The 22670-nt window shown below is 39.6% G+C and overlaps 1 protein-coding gene across 4 annotated transcripts in view; it reads right to left on the reverse strand.

Moving 5' to 3' along the window:
- EPHA6 (EPH receptor A6) overlaps nucleotides 1–22670 on the reverse strand; it is an 844148-nt gene that overhangs the window by 236299 nt on the left and 585179 nt on the right. For 3 of the 4 annotated variants that reach the window (XM_038403007.2, XM_038402988.2, XM_038403013.2), the window contains 2 exons: nucleotides 1759–1806; nucleotides 1174–1336 (listed from right to left, as the gene is read on the reverse strand). In XM_038403007.2, the coding sequence (XP_038258935.1) occupies nucleotides 1174–1336; nucleotides 1759–1806 (211 nt within the window). The remainder of the gene's footprint in view (nucleotides 1–1173; nucleotides 1337–1758; nucleotides 1807–22670) is intronic. The other variant, XM_038402996.2, reaches the window with a different exon arrangement.

The following is a 22670-nucleotide window of genomic DNA, read 5'->3' on the forward strand; positions in this document are numbered from 1 at the left end:
CTAAGTCCATTAGGGTTAAAGTCAGGAGCAGTCTCAATGTTTATCTGCAATATTATGTATGAAAGGGATTAGTTATGAACTATTGTCTGGAGAGGCAAATTTAAATTGAATTGACATTTTAGTAAATAATTCTTTACATTCTTAGCTTCTGAATTGCTTTTGGTTGAATGGTCACCAACAGTCCCATAACCTTTGAATGGTAAACAGTTTGTCTGGATGCCATATTAAGGATCCTTAGTTCCATATTGGTACAAAAGTCACTTTCCCAGAATAGTATAGAATTAGAATACATTTGCCACTTTGTCATCGGATTTCAACTTGTGATTCAGCTGATCATTCCTGGATAAATTTGAAACCTCTATGTTAAATACTTTCATTTACATTTTGTCAGCAACATTATATGACTCTCTTGATAAGATTTCTGTAATTTCTTATTTATCTATGAAGTCTATTTTGAAAATTTATACATTTATAAGAAGACTTCAGTCTGTACTTCAGCTTAAGCAGCATGAAGTTCAACACATTAATGAGACGTGGTATGGGTAAGTGGTTAATTAATATAATTTCACTAATGAATGTTTTTAATGTGGTATGTATACTAATTTTCTATCCAATATTTACATCCTAACTGGGATTTTAATGGGGGTTTGGGTTTCATTACAGAAGTTGTTCACAGATCTTTTTGTGGCTTTTTATATGCTTGCTTCTTACTTGGGTATTTAGCAGACTTACTGTTTGATTGGAAATACACATAAATGTTTCCATTACATTATTCTTAGATAATGGGAGTACTGAAAGCCAACAGATGAAAGGCTCTCTGTGAGAGAATGTCAGGTTCTACTCTGCTGGCATCCATACCTTGTGTGTCTTATAAGCTCCATTTCAGGAGGATAAAAGATGGAAAGTCTTTAGGGAAAGGGGTTGGGGGGTGAGGAAATCTTGCAAGGAAAAAAAATCCTTCAATGTTCATCTTGGGCTGATTTTTATTTTTGTTGTTCCTGAGTTCAATATACAGGGAACCCCTCAAAAGGGGATGTGTGAGAATTGGTTTACATTAACCCAGTGGGCATTCTGTGTTGTGTATGTGGTGAAAGCTCATTCACAAAGTCTGACTGACTTAGAATTAGACACTACTTCCACTGGAGTCAGTTTTCTCCCTTCCATAAGACTTACTTTCATCTCCAGTTTCAAATTCAAACTTCTGGCTATAGCCGCTGTATCCTGCTGCAGTCCTGACTCTGATATGAAATATATATTTGGTGGCTGGCTTGAGACCTGTGATGATAACACTTGGAGCCTTGGACCTTGTGGAGGAATAGCTGAGCTGCTCATGCTCCTGAGGGACAAAAGAGGGGAGAAATGATATCAAGTTGAGTTGTGCAAACTTTGTAATAACAATAGTCCAAATAGAAAGCTCTGCTTTTTTCTAACGAATGTAAAATTTGTTCATAAAAGGAGGTGCAGGTATGAATTCTGGTACTCTGATATTGTGCTATCATCACAATGTATGACATGACTTTGGATCAGAAATATTTTAAGAAATTTTGCTTATTCTTTCATACAGTGCACATTGTACCTTTGTGATTTGGGTTAGAATTATTCTGTAGTCAAAATAATATGGTATTAGTCCATGACTACATTCACAGAAAATGGCAGCTGAAATGGCAGCTACATATTTTGAACAATGGACAAATTAGAAGTTCAGTAAGTACTAGTAAAGTGTAAAGATGTGGGAGTATTCAAATACCCGCTACTCACTTCTACCCGCAGGTAGTGCCAAAATGCCGGCGCTATCCGTGGGTAGGCCTGTAGGTAAAAGAAAATATAGATTAACTTTTTTTTAGTTCGAAAACTTCTAGCATGGTTCAACTTCTTTGTTCTTGCTGAACTTAATTTTTCTCTCCAGTTAGCTGTAATGTGATTGTATATAAATTCCCTTGCACACTATAAAGAAAAACATTCTTTGCAGAATTCCCATGTTAAGTATTTTCCAGCCGATTCTGGGAGTTGTTGAGAACCCCCAACTCCTACTGAAGTCACAGGAGTTACATGCTCAGCACCTCTCAAGATCAGGTCTTTAGTAGAAAGGTTCACTCTGTCAGATTGCTGACAAACTCAGTAATATGTAGTTTTGCACATAGAGCATGCTAATGATAGTTCCATATTTTTAGGACACAGTGAGGGTGTCATAACAGAGATGAAAGAGAACTGTTCATGATACTCTCAATAATACAATAGCTGTGCTCACAGAGCACCACAAATGTATACATGTACGGATATTATGCTATGTGACATATTAAGTTATTCAAAAGTTGTTTCTAGCTCGTTAATGTGGATAAGATACTGCAGGGAAAAGAGCAGCTTGCAGTTACATTGCAGAAATTTACTACTTTTGAACAATATACATATGCTTTTACATGAAGCAGGGCATGGCAAACATATTAAGCCAGATTCATCCCTGATGGAACCTCACTGAGTTCAACGTAGTTACCCCACAGAGGAATTTAGCGTCAATGCTTCCACTGGCCGGGATACAGCAAAATCAACTAACTAAACCACATCAGGATTTCATACAAATAAGTGTTGGTATTTGGGGTTGGGGAAACATTAACCAAAATTTAAGATTATTACAACCAATGCCCACTGTTCAAATTCGGGAGATAATTTGAGAAACTGTATTAAGAGAGGTTTCAGAGTAGCAGCCGTGTTAGTCTGTATTCGCAAAAAGAAAAGGAGTACTTGTGGCACCTTAGAGACTAACAAATTTATTTGAGCATAAGCTTTCGTGAGCTACAGCTCTCTTCATCGGATGCATTTGGTGGAAAAAACAGAGGAGAGATTTATATACACACACAGAGAACATGAAACAATGGGTTTATCATACACACTGTAAGGAGAGTGATCACTTAAGATAAGCCATCACCAGCAGCAGGTGGGGGAAAGGAGGAAAACCTTTCATGGTGACAAGCAAGGTAGGCTAATTCCAGCAGTTAACAAGAATATCAGAGGAACAGTGGGGGGGTGGGGTGGGAGGGAGAAATACCATGGGGAAATAGTTTTACTTTGTGTAATGACTCATCCATTCCCAGTCTCTATTCAAGCCTAAGTTAATTGTATCCAGTTTGCAAATTAATTCCAATTCAGCAGTCTCTCATTGGAGTCTGTTTCTGAAGCTTTTTTATTGAAGTATAGCCACTCTTAGGTCTGTGATCGAGTGACCAGAGAGATTGAAGTGTTCTCCGACTGGTTTTTGAATGTTATAATTCTTGACGTCTGATTTGTGTCCATTCATTCTTTTACGTAGAGACTGTCATACTGTAGGAATGCATGAGAGAGATCTTGCTACAGACAGAGACAAACACCTACAAGATCTCTCTCATGCATTCCTACAACTACAATACCCACCTGCTGAAGTGAAGAAACAGATTGACAGAGCCAGAAGAGTACCCAGAAGTCACCTACTACAGGACAGGCCCAACAAAGAAAATAACAGAACACCACTAGCCATCACCTTCAGCCCCCAACTAAAACCTCTCCAACGCATCCTCAAGGATCTACAACCTATCCTGAAGGACGACCCATCACTCTCACAGATCTTGGGAGACAGACCAGTCCTTGCTTACATACAGCCCCCCAATCTAAAGCAAATACTCACCAGCAACCACACACCACACAACAGAACCACTAACCCAGGAACCTATCCTTGCAACAAAGCCCGTTGCCAACTCTGTCCACATATCTATTCAGGGGATACCATCATAGGGCCTAATCACATCAGCCACACTATCAGAGGTTCCTTCACCTGCGCATCTACCAATGTGATATATGCCATCATGTGCCAGCAATGCCCCTCTGCCATGTACATTGGCCAAACTGGACAGTCTCTACGTAAAAGAATGAATGGACACAAATCAGACGTCAAGAATTATAACATTCAAAAACCAGTTGGAGAACACTTCAATCTCTCTGGTCACTCGATCACAGACCTAAGAGTGGCTATCCTTCAACAAAAAAGCTTCAAAAACAGACTCCAACGAGAGACTGCTGAATTGGAATTAATTTGCGAACTGGATACAATTAGCTTAGGCTTGAATAGAGACTGGGAATGGATGAGTCATTACACAAAGTAAAACTATTTCCCCATGGTATTTCTCCCTCCCACTCCACCCCCCACTGTTCCTCTGATATTCTTGTTAACTGCTGGAATTAGCCTACCTTGCTTGTCACCATGAAAGGTTTTCCTCCTTTCCCCCCCCTACTGCTGGTGATGGCTTATCGTAAGTGATCACTCTACTTACCGTGTGTATGATAAATCCATTGTTTCATGTTCTGTATGTGTGTGTGTGTGTGTGTATATAAATCTCTCCTCTGTTTTTTTCCACCAAATGCATCCGATGAAGTGAGCTGTAGCTCACGAAAGCTTATGCTCTAATAAATTTGTTAGTCTCTAAGGTGCCACAAGTACTCCTTTTCTTTGTATTAAGAGAAAATCCTCAAATTGCTACTTATTTAAAGCAGACTATTATTAAATTTTGAAATAACGACCAGTGCTACATAACATAAAACAAAATATGTAACATGTAAAATATATATGTACAGATGGAGAGAGAATACAGATTATACAAACAAATAGAATTTTAAAAACTGATAGAATGGTACGCTATGGTATCAAAAGGCAAAAGGATTCTGCTAAATCTCACACAAATTTTAGCCATTATGCTTAGGTCAATTTTGTGACCCTTAAACTTCCATTTTCTGTAAAGTTTGACAAAATTGGTTATTTTCCCGTCAAGAGAGGCAAAAATTCTAATTTTGATTTTCAAAGCTGCTGAATAGAGTCACTTTTTGTTTGAGAATTTGTTTGAGAATTGGAAAAAGAGTAGTTGAGAAAAAAATCTGATTTTGCTTTGGTGAAACGGGACAGCTTTCAGGATTGCAAAAAAATGAAGACCTTTACCTGCCCCCACCCCTGCACATATTGAACAGTATCCTGTTTCACTGTAAATGTTGCTATAGAGCAACACTATAGCTTATACATAAAAATAGTAGGCTAGAGATGAGGTAGGTATCAGTAGCATTAAAAAACTGGACAAGTTTTTGTTACAGTCATAATAGAAAACATTTTGTAATTATCAAATCTAGTATGTAATTGGTTAGTGGCATGAGATTTTTGTTTATAGACCTGATGCTGGCTTTATTGAAGTCAATGGGAATTTGATCACTGACTATTGTAAAATAAGAATTTTGATAGTGTTTTTAAAATTGTACCTGTGTCCAGAAAACTTGGTATTTGCTACCTTTTATAAATTAAAAGAAACTGTGGTTGCCATTAAGAAGTCAGCATTTGCCAAAAGATACTACTGTATTTCCTTACACTTGCAATAGGAAATAATTGTGATTTGTGTGAATCTCTTGGCAAGCATTGCCTTTTTATTGCTGATCATGGTGTATCCTTTGGTCTAAGAAGAGGTTCATTTAAATTTGAACTATTACACCCATCATAATGTGACTACTACCATGAAGGAGTTTATGAAGTCTTTTCTGTAGCAATTTAAACAATTGTTAGGAAGCAAGTAGACATCATTGCTTCTATTCATAAATGACTTGTATTCCATGTAAGGTTAAATTTCACCATCGACATGATGCCCTACCACAGTAAAACCATGGGAGAGAGTGCAGAGAGAAGAAGTCTTCAAGGATCCCCTTGCTGGGACCTCCACCATACACACTGTGCCTTTGGGGTGGTAAACTATGGGGCCAATGTCATGGCCTGGGCCATCCCTGTAAAGGCCATGTTCCTTTGTACCAGCTTTGGTCTCTGGTTCTTAAGGCCTGTGATGATAGCACACGAAGCGTTGGCTACCAGGGACTCTCTCAGCTTTAGCTGTCCCCAAGGACACTGAGGAGCTCAGTGCACAATATAACATAGTAACAGTTTGTATTATCTTTTCCAAGAATTTCTGCAGGGCTTGAGGTACATATGGGTGTGGGGCAATAGAACAAATTTTGTGCCCTGATCTTCCCTATCCACAAAGTATATGCTTACATGGAGGAGCACAGGGTCACAGAGGGGTTTTTGGAAGAGTCCGTAATAGGGGGAAAATAGTGCTGCAGAAATGTCAAACCCTTTTGCAGTGAGAGATAAAAGGCATGCAAATGGTCTCCCCTCTGTATATGGATCTGGGTCAATATGAAACAAGTATAGTGTTCCTTAATGTTAATAATAATACTTCACTGTAGTTTTCAGTCAATTTGGATACTTATCAGAAATGTAATTAGGAAGAACACACAGGCTGAAGGTGTGAAGCCTGAGTTAAAGAAGTAAATACAGTGTAAACCAGAAAAGTACCTAATGCTCACAACCAAAAATATAAAGATCTGAGTCCCTAAGTGCTCCTCTCCATAACAAATTTAACTTGGCCAAAATATACAAGGCAAAAATAAACTAACCCCAAATCCCATTAATGGCATTATAATAGTACTACTGCACCAGGATAAATAGTTTAAGACTGTCCAAAAACTTAGATAGAAAATATGCTATCAACCGTACATGTGGTACCTTTTACTCTCTCTTTATTTCTAAGGAAATTTTCTCTCCAGGTAAGAGCATATGAACATAAGAGCTACCATACTGAGTCAGACTATGATCCATTTTTCCTAGTATCCTGTTTCTGAAAGTGGTCTGTTCCAGAGCTTCAGGGGGAGTGCACAGAAGAAGGCATTTACGGAGTGTTCCACCCTGTCTTCTGCTCCTGGCTTCTGGTAGTCAGAAGTCTGATGTTGTCCCAAGCATGGGGTTGCGTCTCTGACCATCTTGGCTAATAGCCATTAATGAACCTACCCTCCCTGAACTTATCCAGTTTTATTAAAAAACCCAATTTTACTCTTGGCCATCACAACATTCCATGGCAATGAGTTCCACAGGTCAGTTGTGCATTGTGGGGAAAAGTGCTTCCTCTTATTTGTCTTAAACCTGCTGCTTATAAATTCTATCAAGTGACCCCTGCTCTTTGTATTATGTAAACAATTCTCTATTCATTTTTCCACACCATTCATGATTTTACAGACCTCTATCATATTCCCCTTTAGTTGTCTCTTTTCTAAGCTAAACAGCCCTAAATCTTTTTAGTCTCTCCTTACATGGAAGCCATTCCATAACCTTGATCATCTTCATTGCCCTTCTCTGAACCTTCTCCAGTTCCACTATATCCTTTCTGAGTTGGAGTGACCAGAAGAGGACAGAGTATTCAAGGTGTGGGCACACCTTGGCATTATGGTATTTTCTGTCTTATTTTATACCCTTAGTAATTTAGTAGTAGTAGTAATTGTCAATTGAAAGGAAATTGCTCACTCTGGAGCCGATTTTCAGAAAAGCAGAGCATACACAACTTCCATGGAAGTCAATAAGGGCTGTGACTATAGCACCTTACAGAATCAACCGCTGGTTTACCATCATCATGGTACAAGAACCTGAATTAGTACAGAATATCCAGATTCCAGACTTTACACAAGGCAAAGGACACTTTTCTAAATTCCATATCCAAAGGAAAATTGCTCTTGTTTTGTGACTTTCTAGATCAACGGTTTTCTTGGGAGGGCAACTGGTATGATTGTACAAAAGTGTGCAGTGGCACGAATGGCCCAATACGAGACACACTGAGGTGGAGTTTCATAGATACTAAGATACTAAGACCATTCTGATCATCTAGTCCGACCTCCTGCACAGCGCAGGCCACAGTGTCTCACCCACCCACTCCTACAAAAAACCTCACCTATGTCTGAGCTATTGAAGTCCTTAAGTCATGGTTTAAAGACTTCAAGGAGCAGAGAAGCCTCCCTCAAGTCAACCATGCCCCATGCTACAGAGGAAGGCGAAAAACCTCCAGGGCCTCTCCAATCTGCCTTGGAGGAAAATTCCTTCCTGACCCCAAATATGGCGATCAGCTAAACCCTGAGCATATGGGCAAGATTCACCAGCCAGATACTACAGAAAGTTCTTTCCTGGGTAACTCAGATCCCATCCATCTAATATCCCATCTCAGGGGATTAGTCCTATTTACCCTGAATATTTAAAGATCAATTACTTACCAAAATCCCATTATCCCATCATACCATCTCCTCCATAAACTTATCGAGTAGAATCTTAAAACCAGATAGATCTTTTGCCCCCCCTGCTTCCCTTGGAAGGCTATTGCAAAACTTCACACCTCTGATGGTTAGAAACCTTCGTCTAATTTCAAGTCTAAACTTCCTGGTGGCCAGTTTATACCCATTTTTTCTTGTGTCCACATTGGTGCTGAGCTGAAATAATTCCTCTCCCTCTCCTGTATTTATCCCTCTGATATATTTATAGAGAGCAATCATATCTCCCCTCAACCTTCTTTTAGTTAGCCTAAACAAGCCAAGCTTCTTAAGTCTCCTTTCATAAGACAAGTTTTCCATTCCTCGGATCATCCTAGTAGCCCTTCTCTGTACCTGCTCCAGTTTGAATTCATCCTTTTTGAACATGGGAGACCAGAACTGCACACAGTATTCTAGATGAGGTCTCACCAGTGCCTTGTATAATGGTACTAAAACCTCCTTATCCCTACTGGAAATGCCTCTCCTCATGCATCCCAAAACCGCATTAGCTTTTTTCACAGCCATATCACATTGGCAGCTCATAGTCATCCTATGATCAACCAATACTCCAAGGTCCTTCTCCTCTTCCGTTACTTCTAATTGATGCGTCCCCAACTTATAACTAAAATTCTTGTTATTAATCCCTAAATGCATAACCTTACACTTCTCACTATTAAATTTCATCCTATTACTATTACTCCAGTTTACAAGGTCATCCAGATCCTCCTGTATAATATCCCGATCCTTCTCCGAATTGGCAATACCTCCCAACTTTGTATCATCTGCAAACTTTATTAGCACACTCCCACTTTTTGTGCCAAGGTCAGTAATAAAAAAGATTAAATAAGATTGGTCCCAAAACCGATCCCTGAGGAACTCCACTGGTAACCTCCCTCCAACCTGACAGTTCGCCTTTCAGTAGGACCCGTTGCAGTCTCCCCTTTAACCAATTCTTTATCCACCTTTTGATGTTCATATTGATCCCCTTCTTCTCCAATTTAACTAATAATTCCCCATGTGGCACGGTATCAAATGCCTTACTGAAATCGAGGTAAATTAGATCCACTGCATTTCCTTTATCTAAAAAATCTGTTACTTTTTCAAAAAAGGAGATTAGGTTGGTTTGGCACGATCTACCTTTTGTAAAACCATGTTGTATTTTGTCCCATTTACCATTGACTTCCATGTCCTTAACTAATTTCTCCTTCAAAATTTTTTCCAGGATCTTGCATACTACAGATGTCAAACTAACTGGCTGTAGTTACCTGGCTCACTTTTTTTTCCTTTCTTAAAAATAGGAACTATATTAGCAATTCTCCAATTATTCGGTACTACTCCTGAGTTTACAGAGTCATTAAAAATTCTTGCTAATGGGCTTGCAATTTCAGGTGCCAATTCCTTTAATATTCTTGGATGAAGATTATCTGGGCCCCCCGATTTAGTCCCATTAAGCTGTTTGAGTTTCGCTTCCACCTCTGATATGGTAATATCTACCTCCATATCCTCATTCCCATTTGTCATGCTACCATTATCCCTAAGATCCTCTTTAGCCTTATTAAAGACTGAGGCAAAGTATTTGTTTAGATATTGGGCCATGCCTAGATTATCTTTAACCTCCACTCCATCCCCAGTGTTTAGCGGCCCCACTTCTTTCTTAGTTTTCTTCTTATTTATATGGCTATAGAACCTTTTACTATTGGTTTTCATTCCCTTTGCAAGGTCCAACTCTACTCGACTTTTAGCCTGTCTCACTTTATCCCTACATGTTCTGACCTCAATTAGGTAGCTTTCCTTGCTGATCTCTCCCATCTTCCACTCCTTGTATGCTTTCTGCTTCTTCTTAATCACCTCTCTAAGATGCTTGCTCATCCAGCTTGGTCTACAACTGCTTCCTATGAATTTTTTCCCCTTTCTTGGGATACAGGCTTCCGATAGCTTCTGCAGCTTTGATTTAAAGTAATCCCAGGCCTCCTCTACCTTTAGATCCATAAGTTCTTCAGTCCAATCCACTTCCCTAACTAATTTCCTTAATTTTTGAAAGTCAGCCCTTTTGAAATCAAAAACTCTAGTTGCAGACTTATTTTTGTTAATCCTTCCATTTAGTTTGAACTGAATTAGCTCATGATCACTTGAGCCAAGATTGTCCCCTACAACCATTTCTTCTATGAGTCCTCGCTACTCACCGAAATTAAATCTAAAATGACTCGGTTCAGCAACTACTTGATGAAGGAATCCATTAGCTATCGCATCTAGGAAAATCTGAGCCCTATTATTATTACTAGCACTGGTCCTCCAGTCTATATCTGGGAAGTTAAAGTCTCCCATGATCACGCAGTTTCCATTAGTATTTACTTTATTAAAAACATTAAAAAGGGCTCTATCCACATCCAAATTAGATCCCAAAGGTCTATAGCACAACCCAAGCACTATCGTAGGAGAGGCTTTACTAGTTATCTTCCCCAATGTAATTTTTGCCCAGATGGACTCTGTCTTATCCATTGCATCGCTTCTTATTTCTTTACATTCTACCTCATCATTGATATACAATGCTACTCCACCACCTTTACCTTTGTTTCTGTCTTTCCTAAAGAGTACATACCCTTCAATACCTGTAGTCCAGTCATGACTACTATTCCACCATGTGTCTGTTATCCCTATAATATCTGGTTTCACTTCCTGCACCAGTAGCTCTAGTTCCTCCATTTTGTTACCTAGGCTCCTCGCATTGGTGTACAAACATCTTAATTTTTGCTGTTTGGCCTCGCTCACATTTTGTACCCTATTAGGCACAGTCATTCTACAGCCAGTATAACCTATTAGACTAGTATCCACACCGCCCTCGCTCTTTATATACATTCTCCTACCCACGGCTGGATCCTTTCTTACTTCGTCTTCTTCCCTCTCAATGCTAAAATCTGGCGTGGAGATTACCTGGACATCTCCTAACCATCCCCCCCTAATTCCTAGTTTAAAGCTCTCTTTATCAGTTGTGCCAGCCTTGATCCTAGAAGTCTATTTCCTTCCCTACTCAGATGAAGTCCATCCCGAGAGAACTGTCCTCTGTCTGTGAATGCCTCCCAGTGGCCATACATCCCAAAGCCCTCCTTATAGCACCACTGCCTAAGCCATCTGTTGACAGTCATAATCTTGTCACACCTTTGTTGCCCTTCTCTAGGAACAGGAAGGATCCCACTAAAGATCACCTGAGCCTCAATTTCCTTAAGCGTTCACCCCAGCCTAGCATAGTCTCCCTTAATATTTTCCAACGAGAATCTAGCCGTATCATTTGTTCCCACATGAAGGATAATTAGGGGATTCTTTCCCGCTCCCTTTAGGATCCTTTTCAACCTCAGGTCTACATCCCGTATCTTAGCACCCGGAAGACAGCACACCCTTCTATTCTCTGGATCAGCTCTAGTTACAGGCCTGTCTATTCTTCTCAATAAAGAGTCCCCGATCACATAGACCTGCCTTTTACTGGTGACAGTGCTATTCTCCAGTCTCTCCCCTGTTCCCTCTGGCTGCAAGTTCTTTCCATTCCTATTTTCCCTTATAATCCTCTTCAACCCATCCTGTATCCTCCTGGGGCTCATATTTGGTGTAGTCTCCCTTGACTCTTCCGCTTTTCCTATAGGACTAGCCTCTCTTCTCTTCTTCCTTACCTTTCCACCTTCAACAAGTACCTGCTGAGCCTCTTCTTCATTTTCCAACTCTGCAAACCTGTTCCTAAGTTCTATTTCTCCTTCACTAGCCCGTCTTTTCCTCTGCCTGGTTCTTTTAGTCACATGCTTCCACTGACCACTTTCCTCACCCAGTCTCCCCTCAGAATTCCCCAGCCCTGCTTCCATCTTTGAGTCTGAGCTTTTCCCTTCAGATACCTCATATCTTTGCTCCATCATCTGCTCAAACCCCTTCCTAAACTCAACAAGACTTTTTCCACCTGCATCTCCAAACCTCGGATCTTTTCCTCCACAGCTCTATCAGACGGCATTTCATGCAGAAAAATCTCTTACCGGGTCCCCCCTCCAGGATCATGTACATACCACAGCTTCCACATCCAGTCATCTTCAATGTGTCTTTCACTACAGGAGTCACTCCCACAGCTGCCTCCGTATCTGTCATTGCCTTCCCACCCAAGTCCTGTTAATCTGGGAAACACAAGCCACACCAAAAAGACCACCTCCCCCAGCAAAAGCAAACCCCAAACAAGCACCACAATACAAACTGCCCTTATAAACTCCCACTCAAACTCCCCTGTTTACAGCTCTGTTTGCTAGCTCCTGTGCCGCTGCAGCTTTCTGTTCTGGCATTAATGTAAGAAGTACAGGATCAGACTGTGATAATAATGGAAAGCTTGTTGTTTTTACAGTTCATCACAATAGCTACATCTCTCCCATCAACATAAACAATCTATAATGAAGTAACTCTCTTGTATGGCATTGTCAGAGCAACTGGTCGTTATTCACAAAAAGAAAAGGAGTACTTGTGGCACCTTAGAGATATCCGATGCATCCGATGAAGTGAGCTGTAGCTCACGAAAGCTTATGCTCTAATAAATTTGTTAGTCTCTAAGGTGCCACAAGTACTCCTTTTCTTTTTGCGAATACAGACTAACACGGCTGCTACTCTGAAACCTGGTTGTTATTCACTATGTGCTGCCATGAAGAGGAGATTAAGTTGACGATTCACATTATGATTTCCTTATATGGCCAAAAGAAATGGGATTCTCTCTGCTGAGATTTAAAATATGCTCTTGAATACAAAATCTTCCAGATACCAACCACGTCAATATACTGCTTTTTATATTTTTCCCCATCTGACCAGAGTGAGAGAAATAGCACAAAAATGAAAAATTTCTATGGTTATATAGGTGAATTATTAATAGAGATAAAGTAGGATGTGCTAACATCTTCTCTTTTTAGCTTTAGATAGTGATCACAATGAGTAAAATGCTCATTTTACGGATGACACAAAAGTATACCAAATTAGGAATATCTCAGTGCTTGGATAAACTATGGAATACCACATTATACTGCCAATAATAACTTACATGCAATAATGCCCAGCTAGCTTTTAGATTAACTTTGCCAGTAAAGAACTGATAAGCTTCAGCCACTTTCAGACATGTGGGTTTTGTCATCCTTCATAGATGAATGACAGAGAGAAATGCATCGCTAACTAAACTACAATCAACACTTTAATTTACAAATGGAAAAGGTAACCAAGTACTATTTGCTATTATTTTAAATTATATAACAGTAGTCCAAGAATTACGCCTCTCCTCCAAATTACTCAGCCAGCCAATTAGCTGTAAAATCCCTCTTGGTAACTGTTCTCTGCTTGCTTTACCTGTAAAGGGTTAAAGTCCCGCAGGTAAAGAAAAGGACACCTGACCAAAAGAGCCAAGGGAAGGCTATAACTTTTTAAAATTGGGAAGGAAGCTTTCCCTTTCTGTCTGTGGTTGCCCTCTCTGGGCTGAAGAGACGGGGCAACAGGAATGCTGTTTAAAGTTTGAACCAGATATGAAAATAATCAGATCATATCTAGAACTACGTTTAACAACCCAAATATGTAAGTAAATTAGGAATGTTTAGAAAGACGTGATTAGGTTTATTTCTGTTTATTTTTTAAGGCTTGTGGACTCCTCTGTGCTAGCCTCAGATGCTTTTGTTTGCTTGTAACCTTTAAGCTGAACCCCCAAGAAAACTGTTTTGAGTGCTTAATTTTTGGAATTGCTTTTTTAAAATCTAGCAAAAGCCTAAAACCAGATGTATTTTTTTTCTTTTTTCTTTTAATAAAATTTACCTTTTTTAAGGACCGGATTTGGATCGTTGGGTCCTAAAAGGTTTGTGCCTATGCTGTTTGATTAGCTGGTGGCAACAACTAATTTCTTTGTTTTCTTCTCAGCTCTTCCCTGGAGGGGGGATGAAAGGGCTTGAGGGTACCCCACAGGGAGGAATTCCAAAGTGCGCCTTGCTGAGTTCAAAGGGGTTTTTTTTTGCATTTGAGTGGTGGCAGCGTTTACCAAGCCAAGGTCAGAGAAAAGCTGTAACCTTGGGAATTTAATACAAGTCTGGAGTGATAGGTATTCATTTTTAAAATCCTTGCGAGCCCCCACCTTCTGTACTTGAAGTGCCAAGTGGGGATTCAGCCTTGACAAAGTGGCACATGGGTTTTGGAAGCCTGCCTCTGCAAACATACTCATTGTGATTCAAAACTTTCAAATTTGTGTGTGCAAAAAGAATTCACTTATACAATAACTGGCCATTTACATATGTAGTCAGCTGTTCTGTTTGCTAATGTGGGTTGGATCCACTGTGTCCACAAATGGAAATCTGCCCTTAAATTATATTCTCCCTACTCAGTACTTTCAAGGCACTATACACTATTGTGCATATATATATATATATATATGCACACACACACACACACACACACACACACACACACACTAATAGAGGCACTATAGACCATGGGGGCCATCATTTTCACCCGAGTACAGGTCACAATGTCAGAGCTGAATAAATACTATATTATAGTAAAGAACAATATTACAGGTTTCTGCCACTTATAGTTTATCAATGTTTATTTAAAATCAATGAATGATGAACACAGAAAAGTGTAAAAGAACAATCTAATATTTTCTACTTTCCTGGGTGTATCAGTCTGATGGATACATGTAGATGTGGCTGTTGAAAGAAGCAGCAGCATCTAAAGGAATGACCTAAACCTTGGGAGCAAGAAACGCCTATTAATCAAATCTCTGTGAGCATTGGGTGGGGGAACCTCACATCTCTTCTTCAGCTTCCTCATCTTTAAATTGGAGATAATGCTTGAAAGGGTGATGTGAATGTAATTAGTTAACATTTTCATAGCCATAAAATACAGCACATACTTGTGACAGATGTGACATCTTGGGAGCATGGAAATTTCAAAAGGCTACTATACTGGGATGTGCCAGACGTCATAGGCACTGCGATTAGTAACAAACTTGTATATCTATGAATATTCTATGTAACTTTGGGCACTAGCGGCTGTATACTAGAAAGTTACCAAGCTTCCACAAGGAACTAAAACAAGTGAGGAGTAGTTACCGCAGATCTCGAGAGGGAAACAACTCCAGAGAAGAAACTCTCCCTGGGATGAATTGCATATGCTGGTTCAGCCCAGTTCAAGAGGGCCAGGAGACAAAGATCTTGTGAAATCAAGGGCTAGCCTGAACTGTTGGAGGGGATCCTCATTTTGATCCAAAAGCTGACCTGAGAATGTAACCAAAAGGTCACCACCCTGCTGGATGGCTGTGAAGAACTGGACCCTTCCTGGGTCTCCATTTGGAAGATGGCTGACACGTGGTAAGCTTAGCATGCAGGGAAACTGTTTACTGGTTTATGACAGGTTTTCTCTGTAATGCATTTGTCCTAAAATAAATGTATAAAGTTTTGTGAAAGCTGCTGGTCACTGGGTACCACGGTCACTGTCTCTAGAGAGAGTGCAAACTGCAGGTGCTAGACTAATGTCAGACTTGCTGGGATAATTATAGTGAATTGCAGGGGAACTGCAAGACCAAATTTTTGGTCTGGAGGGATAGGGATTTGGGTCCTTGCTCACAGAGAGGTAATGGCTAGAGGCCAGAAACCTAAAGGGATTCCCTGGAGGAGACCTGGATGGGGAAGAGGTGTAGTTAACATCACCAGAATTATAACCATGATCACAGGAAGCAAAGGTCTTTGAAAGATTGAAGAGTCTTGAGCTAGTTAGAAAGTCTACCCGTAGAAGGCAGGGAGTCAGCAGAAGCTGAAATTGTGTGTGGTGTCTCATCAGGAGAAGAGTCCAGAAAAGTTTGGTGGTATAAGCCATCACATGTGTATTTTTTATTTTTGTTTGGTTTTGTTCTAATGTGTCACTAATCTGATCTATAACCGTTTAGGTGCCTGAAATATTGAAGTGTGCTTTAGCACTTTGGCCATTCAGTACTTTTATACTTTGATTGTCTGTCAGTCAGTTCATCACTCTTTCCATAGGTAAGCAAAGCTGTCAACAGGAAAGGGGTAGAATGGCTAACCAATCTAAAGAAAATATAGAGAGGTCAGAACCCAGCAAAACATCACTTTAATTGGATTATATACCAGGAAAGGCTTAGGTGAAGTGAGGTGAGCCATGAACAGGAGAACATAAAATGGAGAGAGAAGGGGACAGGGTGACTCCAAAAGGTGCTTGAAATCTCACCAGCACAATGAATAATGTGGACAAAGTGAGAGAGGGTGTGTTATTAAAGGTTAAATAATGTGGAGGGCAAGAAGAAAACAGGGTATAAGGACATTAGATAAGATATTATAAATCATATTGACAAGGTGATCACATTGGGAGGAATGAAGTTAAATCTATGCCTTAAATCAGTTATGGAAAACCTGCGATCAGAATAGAGTAAAGGGGGTGAGTCATGTGTTTTGAAAATGCTAGACTAGCCTGTATATTGACAAACATATACTCTCCAACAGCCGTAAGATATTCTAGTCATGCATCTTTTCTAATTTAAAATACCTGTATTTACTAAAGAAAACTTTTGAATCAACATTTTAAAGACTGCTCTTCAGTTTGGCAGGCCAAAAAGTCAGAGACATTAGCAGTATTGCCAATCTCAACACATGAATCTAGCACCCCAAATCATGAGAATGGCTTATAAAAATCTGAGATTAAAAAACAAAATAAAACAAAAATAATTGGAGGTTCTTCTGTTTGCCTTCCAGTTTTTAAAGCCTGGAGGTCATGTTTTCATGCTTTTCTCTGCACCTATCAGGGCTAAAAACATTTTTCTTTAAATGAAAGCTCATATTATCACATTCACAAGATTGCAGGAGTTGTGGTTTTAAGCATAACACCAATTATCATGAGATTCATGATAACAATCATGAGAGTTGGCAACACTGATTCAGCCAAACTAACCATAAGTGACACCACAAAGCCTAAACGACAGACTGCTACAACAGCAGAACCCCAGTATGACTTTAGGTGTCATTCCTGGCTTCAAATTAGCATTGCCTCAGTTACAAGGACCACAAATCAACCTTTACTCACACTGTGCTTTTTTACCTACAAATCACATTGGACATGGGTTCTAAAATTTATCAGTAAAGAATCCGGGACTACAGAATTTGTGAGCCCTCAGAGACATGTCACCAGGCTTCTAGTGCAGAACTGTACTATCCTTGGTGGAAGAGTCACCTATGTTACATTTTGCATTATTAATTTGAATATTATCCTATGAAAAGTTCACATATATAGCCGAACAGTAGAAAGAAGAATTCTGTGCAAAACAACCTATCACCTTGGTTGTTTTACTAGCAGAATATCAAATATGATCATTTAACAGCAGAGGGCTGACCAGAGTTCCTGTTCATTTCAATGAATTCTGAACATAAGGATAGTTAACTTCACATACTTAATGTCCTGGGGATAATGTCTATATGTCCTACAGCACACTTTGTCAACATTCTCACCTAAAAGGTTTTATCATCTCAGAAATTAATCACAGGTTTCAGAGTAGCAGCCGTGTTAGTCTGTATTTGCAAAAAGAAAAGGAGTACTTGTGGCACCTTAGAGACTAACAAATTTATTAGAGCATAAGCTTTCGTGAGCTACAGCTCACTTCATCGGATGCATCCGATGAAGTGAGCTGTAGCTCACGAAAGCTTATGCTCTAATAAATTTGTTAGTCTCTAAGGTGCCACAAGTACTCCTTTTCTTTTTTCAGAAATTAAGATGATTCACATCATTGTGTGCAAAAATCAATATTTTATTCTATTTACTCCTTACTGTGAGATCTTGGGGTAAATTTTCCATTTTAATTTGTTAAAGTTCCTCACTTTTGCAATGTTGCCTGACTTACTTTTCTGGCATTTTATTCCTTTATGTATTATAGTTGTCTGCATTTCATTGTTCTATTTGTGAAAATTCAATAAGAAAAAATTAATTACCAGATACAGGAGGTGGATGTAGTGATCAGTTTAAGAGGGGGATTAATGTACTACACTACACTGACCATTTCCTATATGTAATAAAAAAGCAAATAGATAGGCAATTGTGAGTTCTCTTTCTTTCCTCTTCATTTATTTTATTTAAGAACAGTGGTACAGTAAAGCTGAAGCACAGAAGTTGTGAATTATAGACTCATAGATACAGGGAAGAGAGAAAAAACAGAAGAAGTCAGGAGTCCATTATAAATATCAAAATTGGGAACCTTTAATTTAAGATCATAGAAAACTTATAGGTTTCAGAGTAGCAGCCGTGTTAGTCTGTATTCGCAAAAAGAAAAGGAGTACTTGTGGCACCTTAGAGACTAACAAATTTATTAGAGCATAAGCTTTCATCCGATGAAGTGAGCTGTAGCTCACGAAAGCTTATGCTCTAATAAATTTGTTAGTCTCTAAGGTGCCACAAGTACTCCTTTTCTTTTTGAGAAAACTTATAGAGTTTCAATAACATCAATCACATGAAATTAGCCCCCCTTCAAAAAATCCAAACCTATGGCAAAAAAGACACGTAGCTGAAATCCTTCAACTGAAATCTAACAAGCATTAGAGCAAACTCCTAACACATATTGAACTCCTAAGCCATTAATGTGCCAAACATAACTCCTAAAATGTAGTGAGCCACTTCTGCTGGAGACCTGCTTCACAGTCCCTTGACTCCCTCCAATTCGCCTTTTTAAAATGCGCGCTTGCACACACACACACATACACACACACACACACACACATTTTTCTTCTGGCTACAAGTAAGGGACCACCACCATAAACCCTTTCTAGCAACCAAATGAATTAGTTAATAATTTTCCATTCTTCATAGGAGAACTGCAGTGCTGCTTTCCTTGCAACACTGAATTCCTAACATGAGGTAGTACTGCATAAATATATAAATACAAATACATTAGAAGCAAAAGAAAGACCAAGGACAAGGTAGGCCAGTTACTCAATGGGGGGGGGGAACAATAACAGAAAATATGGAAATAGCAGAGGTGCTTAATGACTTCTTTGTTTCGGTTTTCACCAAGAAGGTTGGTGGTGATTGGACGTCTAACACAGTGAATGCCAATGAAAATGAGGCAGGATCAGAGGCTCAAATAGGGAAAGAACAAGTTAAAAATTAGTTAGATGTCTTCAAGTCACCAGGGCCTGATGAAATGCATCTTAGACTACACAAGGAGCTGATTGGAGGAGATATCTGAGCCATTCGTGATTATCTTTGAAAAATCATGGAAGACAGGAGAGTTTCCAGAAGACTGGAAAAGGGAAAATATAGTGCCCATCTATAAAAAGGGAAAAAAGGACAACCCGGGGAATTACAGACCAGTCAGTTTAACTTCTGTGACCGGAAAGATAATGGAGCAAATAATTAAGCAATCCATTTGCTAACATCTAGAAAATAATAAGGCGATAAGTAACAGTCAGCATGAGTTTGTCAAGAACAAATTGTGCCAAACCAACCCGATTGCTTTCTTTGACTGGGTAACAAGCCTTGTGGATGGGGGGAAACTATAGATGTGCTATCTCTTGACTTTAATAAGGCTTCTGATACTGTCTCGCATGACCTTCTCATAAATAAATAAGGGAAATGCAACCTAGATGAAGAGACAATAAGGTGGGTGCATAACTGGTTGGAAAACCGTTCCCAGAGAGTAGTTATCAGTAGTTCGCAGTGATGTTGAAATGACATAACGAGTGGGATCCTACAGGAATCAGTCCTGGCTCCGGTTCTGTTCAATATCTTCATCAATGATTTAGATCAGGGATTGGCAGCCTTTGGCATATGGCCTGCCTGGGTAAGCCCCTCGTGGGCCGGGACAGTTTGTTTACCTGCCCCGTCCGGAGGTTCAGCTGATCGCAGCTCCCACTGGCTGTGGTTCGCTGCTCCAGGCCAATGGGGGCTGCGGGAAGTGGCGCAGGCTGAGGGATGTGCTGGTGTCGCTTCCCGCAGCCTCTGCTGGCCTGAAGCGGTGAACCGCAGCCAGTGGGCACTGTGATTGGCCGAACCTGCAGACACAGAAGGTAAACAAACCGGCCTGGCCCGCCAGGGGGCTTATCCTGGCAGGGCACGTGCCAAAGGTTGCCGAGTCTTGATTTAGATAATGGTATAGAGAGTACTCTAATAAAGTTTGCGGATGATACCAAACTGGGAGGGGTTGCAAGTGCTTTGGAGGATAGGATTAAAATTCAAAATGATCTGGAAAAGCTGGAGAAATGGTCTGAAGTAAATAGGATGAAATTCAAGAAGGACAAATGCAAAGTACTCTATTTAGGAAGGAACAGTCAGTTGCACACATACAAAATGGGAAATGACTACCTAGGTAGGAGTACTGCGGAAAGGGATCTGGGGGTCATAGTGGACCACATGTTAAACATGAGTCAACAGTGTAACGCTGTTGCAAAAAAAAACGACCATCATTCTGGCATGTATTAGCAGAAGTGTTGTAAGCAAGACATGAAAGGTAATTCTTCTGCTCTACACCATGCTGATTAGGCCTCAACAGGAGTATTGTGTCCAGTTCTGGGCACCACATTTCAGGAAGGATGTGAACAAATTGGAGAAAGTCTGGAGAACAACAACAAAAATGATTAAAGGTCTAGAAAACATGACCTATGAGGGAACACTGAAAAAACTGGGTTTGTACAGTCTGGAAAAGAGAAGACAGAGAGGGGACATGACAGTTTTCAACAGTTTTCAAGTACATACAAGATTGTTACATGGAGGAGGGAGGAAAATTGTTCTTCTTAACCTTTGAGAATAGGACAAGAAGCAATGGGCTTAAATTGCAGCAAGGGAAGTTTAGGTTGGACATTAGGAAAAACTTTCTAACGGTCAGGGTCGTTGAGCACTGGAATAAATTGCCTACGGAGGCTGTGGAACTTCCATCTTGGAGATTTTTAAGAGCAGGTTAGACAAACACCTCCCAGGGATGATCTAGATAATACTTAGTCCTACCATGAGTGCAGGGGACTGGATTAGATGACCCGTCGAGGTCCCTTCCAGTCCTATCATTCTATGAAATAGAAGCACTGACAAGTCCCTTTCACACGGCCCAACATGGAGTCCAATAGGCAGTAGGAAACACTATGATGTCTTTTTGTTCCTAGGAAAACTTTACTATAAAACATTGTTCTAAGGTAAGAATGCCTCCATATCTACTTTCTAAAGTAAGGAATGAATAAGTGCGGACTGCAGCATGTACTCTGTAGCTGGGTTCTCCTGTCTCATCTTTATCTTGGAATACAACATATAATTCAATAAAGAGATTTTAATGCAAATAATGTGCTTTATTAAATTAACTGTTGCACAGATCTGTACTCCTTTCACCACTCCAGCCCCTCACTGCTCTTTGGGTGCAATCCTATCAACACTTACTCTGGTGAACAACTCAATTGAATAAGAGTTTTCAGGAGTGAGCACTACATTTTTATACATATGCACATGCTTGCATGCAAACATGAGACAGAAGGATAGCTTAGTACCAGAGAGAAGGAAAGCTGACAGAGGAGTTCCTTATAAAGCACTGTGTATTCTTAAATTTCGGGAAAACCACCAAAAAGATGATGTGTGTGGAGATTTTGAACCTAGTATTGAATGTGAAACTCATAATTTTGGAGTAAATTCTGAGTTCAGAACCATGAGTACTTTAACTAAAGTTCATCAAAGCACTGGAGGGGTAGAATTAGTTTTTAGCATGACAGACAGTAATACTTAAGATACTTTATTACAGCATTGTGGTTGTTCCATAGCTGCAGTTGAAGCTAACTTCCCATAATGAACCCAGTTTATTTTACCCCAACTTCCTCAAAGAGAAACCAGTCCCCTTGTAATATCTTTATGCCACATTTCATCCCAATGTAGAGTTTTTTGGGAAGTCTGATACAATTCAGAAAAAAAAAATCTTAATGTTATGACTCAAATATTTTCCTGTCTACTTTCCTAACTGTTTTTGGCTTATCTTTTCAGCAACTTTTTCAGCAGCACACCTGAGACAAAACCGACATAATATTGTGCTTTGTAAACAGAGTACTTTTAGGTAAAGATGAAAAGTAGGTCACTGGTTAATAAAGTTTTCAAATTGCAAATGAAAAACCCTAGAAGGAAGATAACAAAAAGGGATAGCTCAAGTAACTTTTAAAAATGCTCCAAGCCAAATAGCCGACAGTTCTCTAAGTTGCTGTGACAAATGGATGGGAGCCTTCTAACTTACATTAGCCTACTAGCAATATCAATTCATGTAATTATAATAATACTGTGCATATAAACTGATGCATTCCCACATGGCAGGGCCTAATAAATTTTCAGTTTCTTTATTTCAACCTCAATCAGGAGACATTTTAAACTTAAGGAAGCATTTAAAGCTAAAACCAAACTTTAAATATAACAATGAAGATTCACTCTTCAGAGGAAGGAATCCAAAATGGAAGTTGTGATAGGAGGTACTGTAGTCTGATTTACAAAAGCATCATAGTTTTAATGTGAAGGCACAATTCCATGTATACTGTTAATATTCAAATGGGTATCAA

This window comes from Dermochelys coriacea, chromosome 1 (genome assembly GCF_009764565.3).
Source record: "Dermochelys coriacea isolate rDerCor1 chromosome 1, rDerCor1.pri.v4, whole genome shotgun sequence".
Lineage (NCBI taxonomy): Eukaryota > Metazoa > Chordata > Testudines > Dermochelyidae > Dermochelys > Dermochelys coriacea.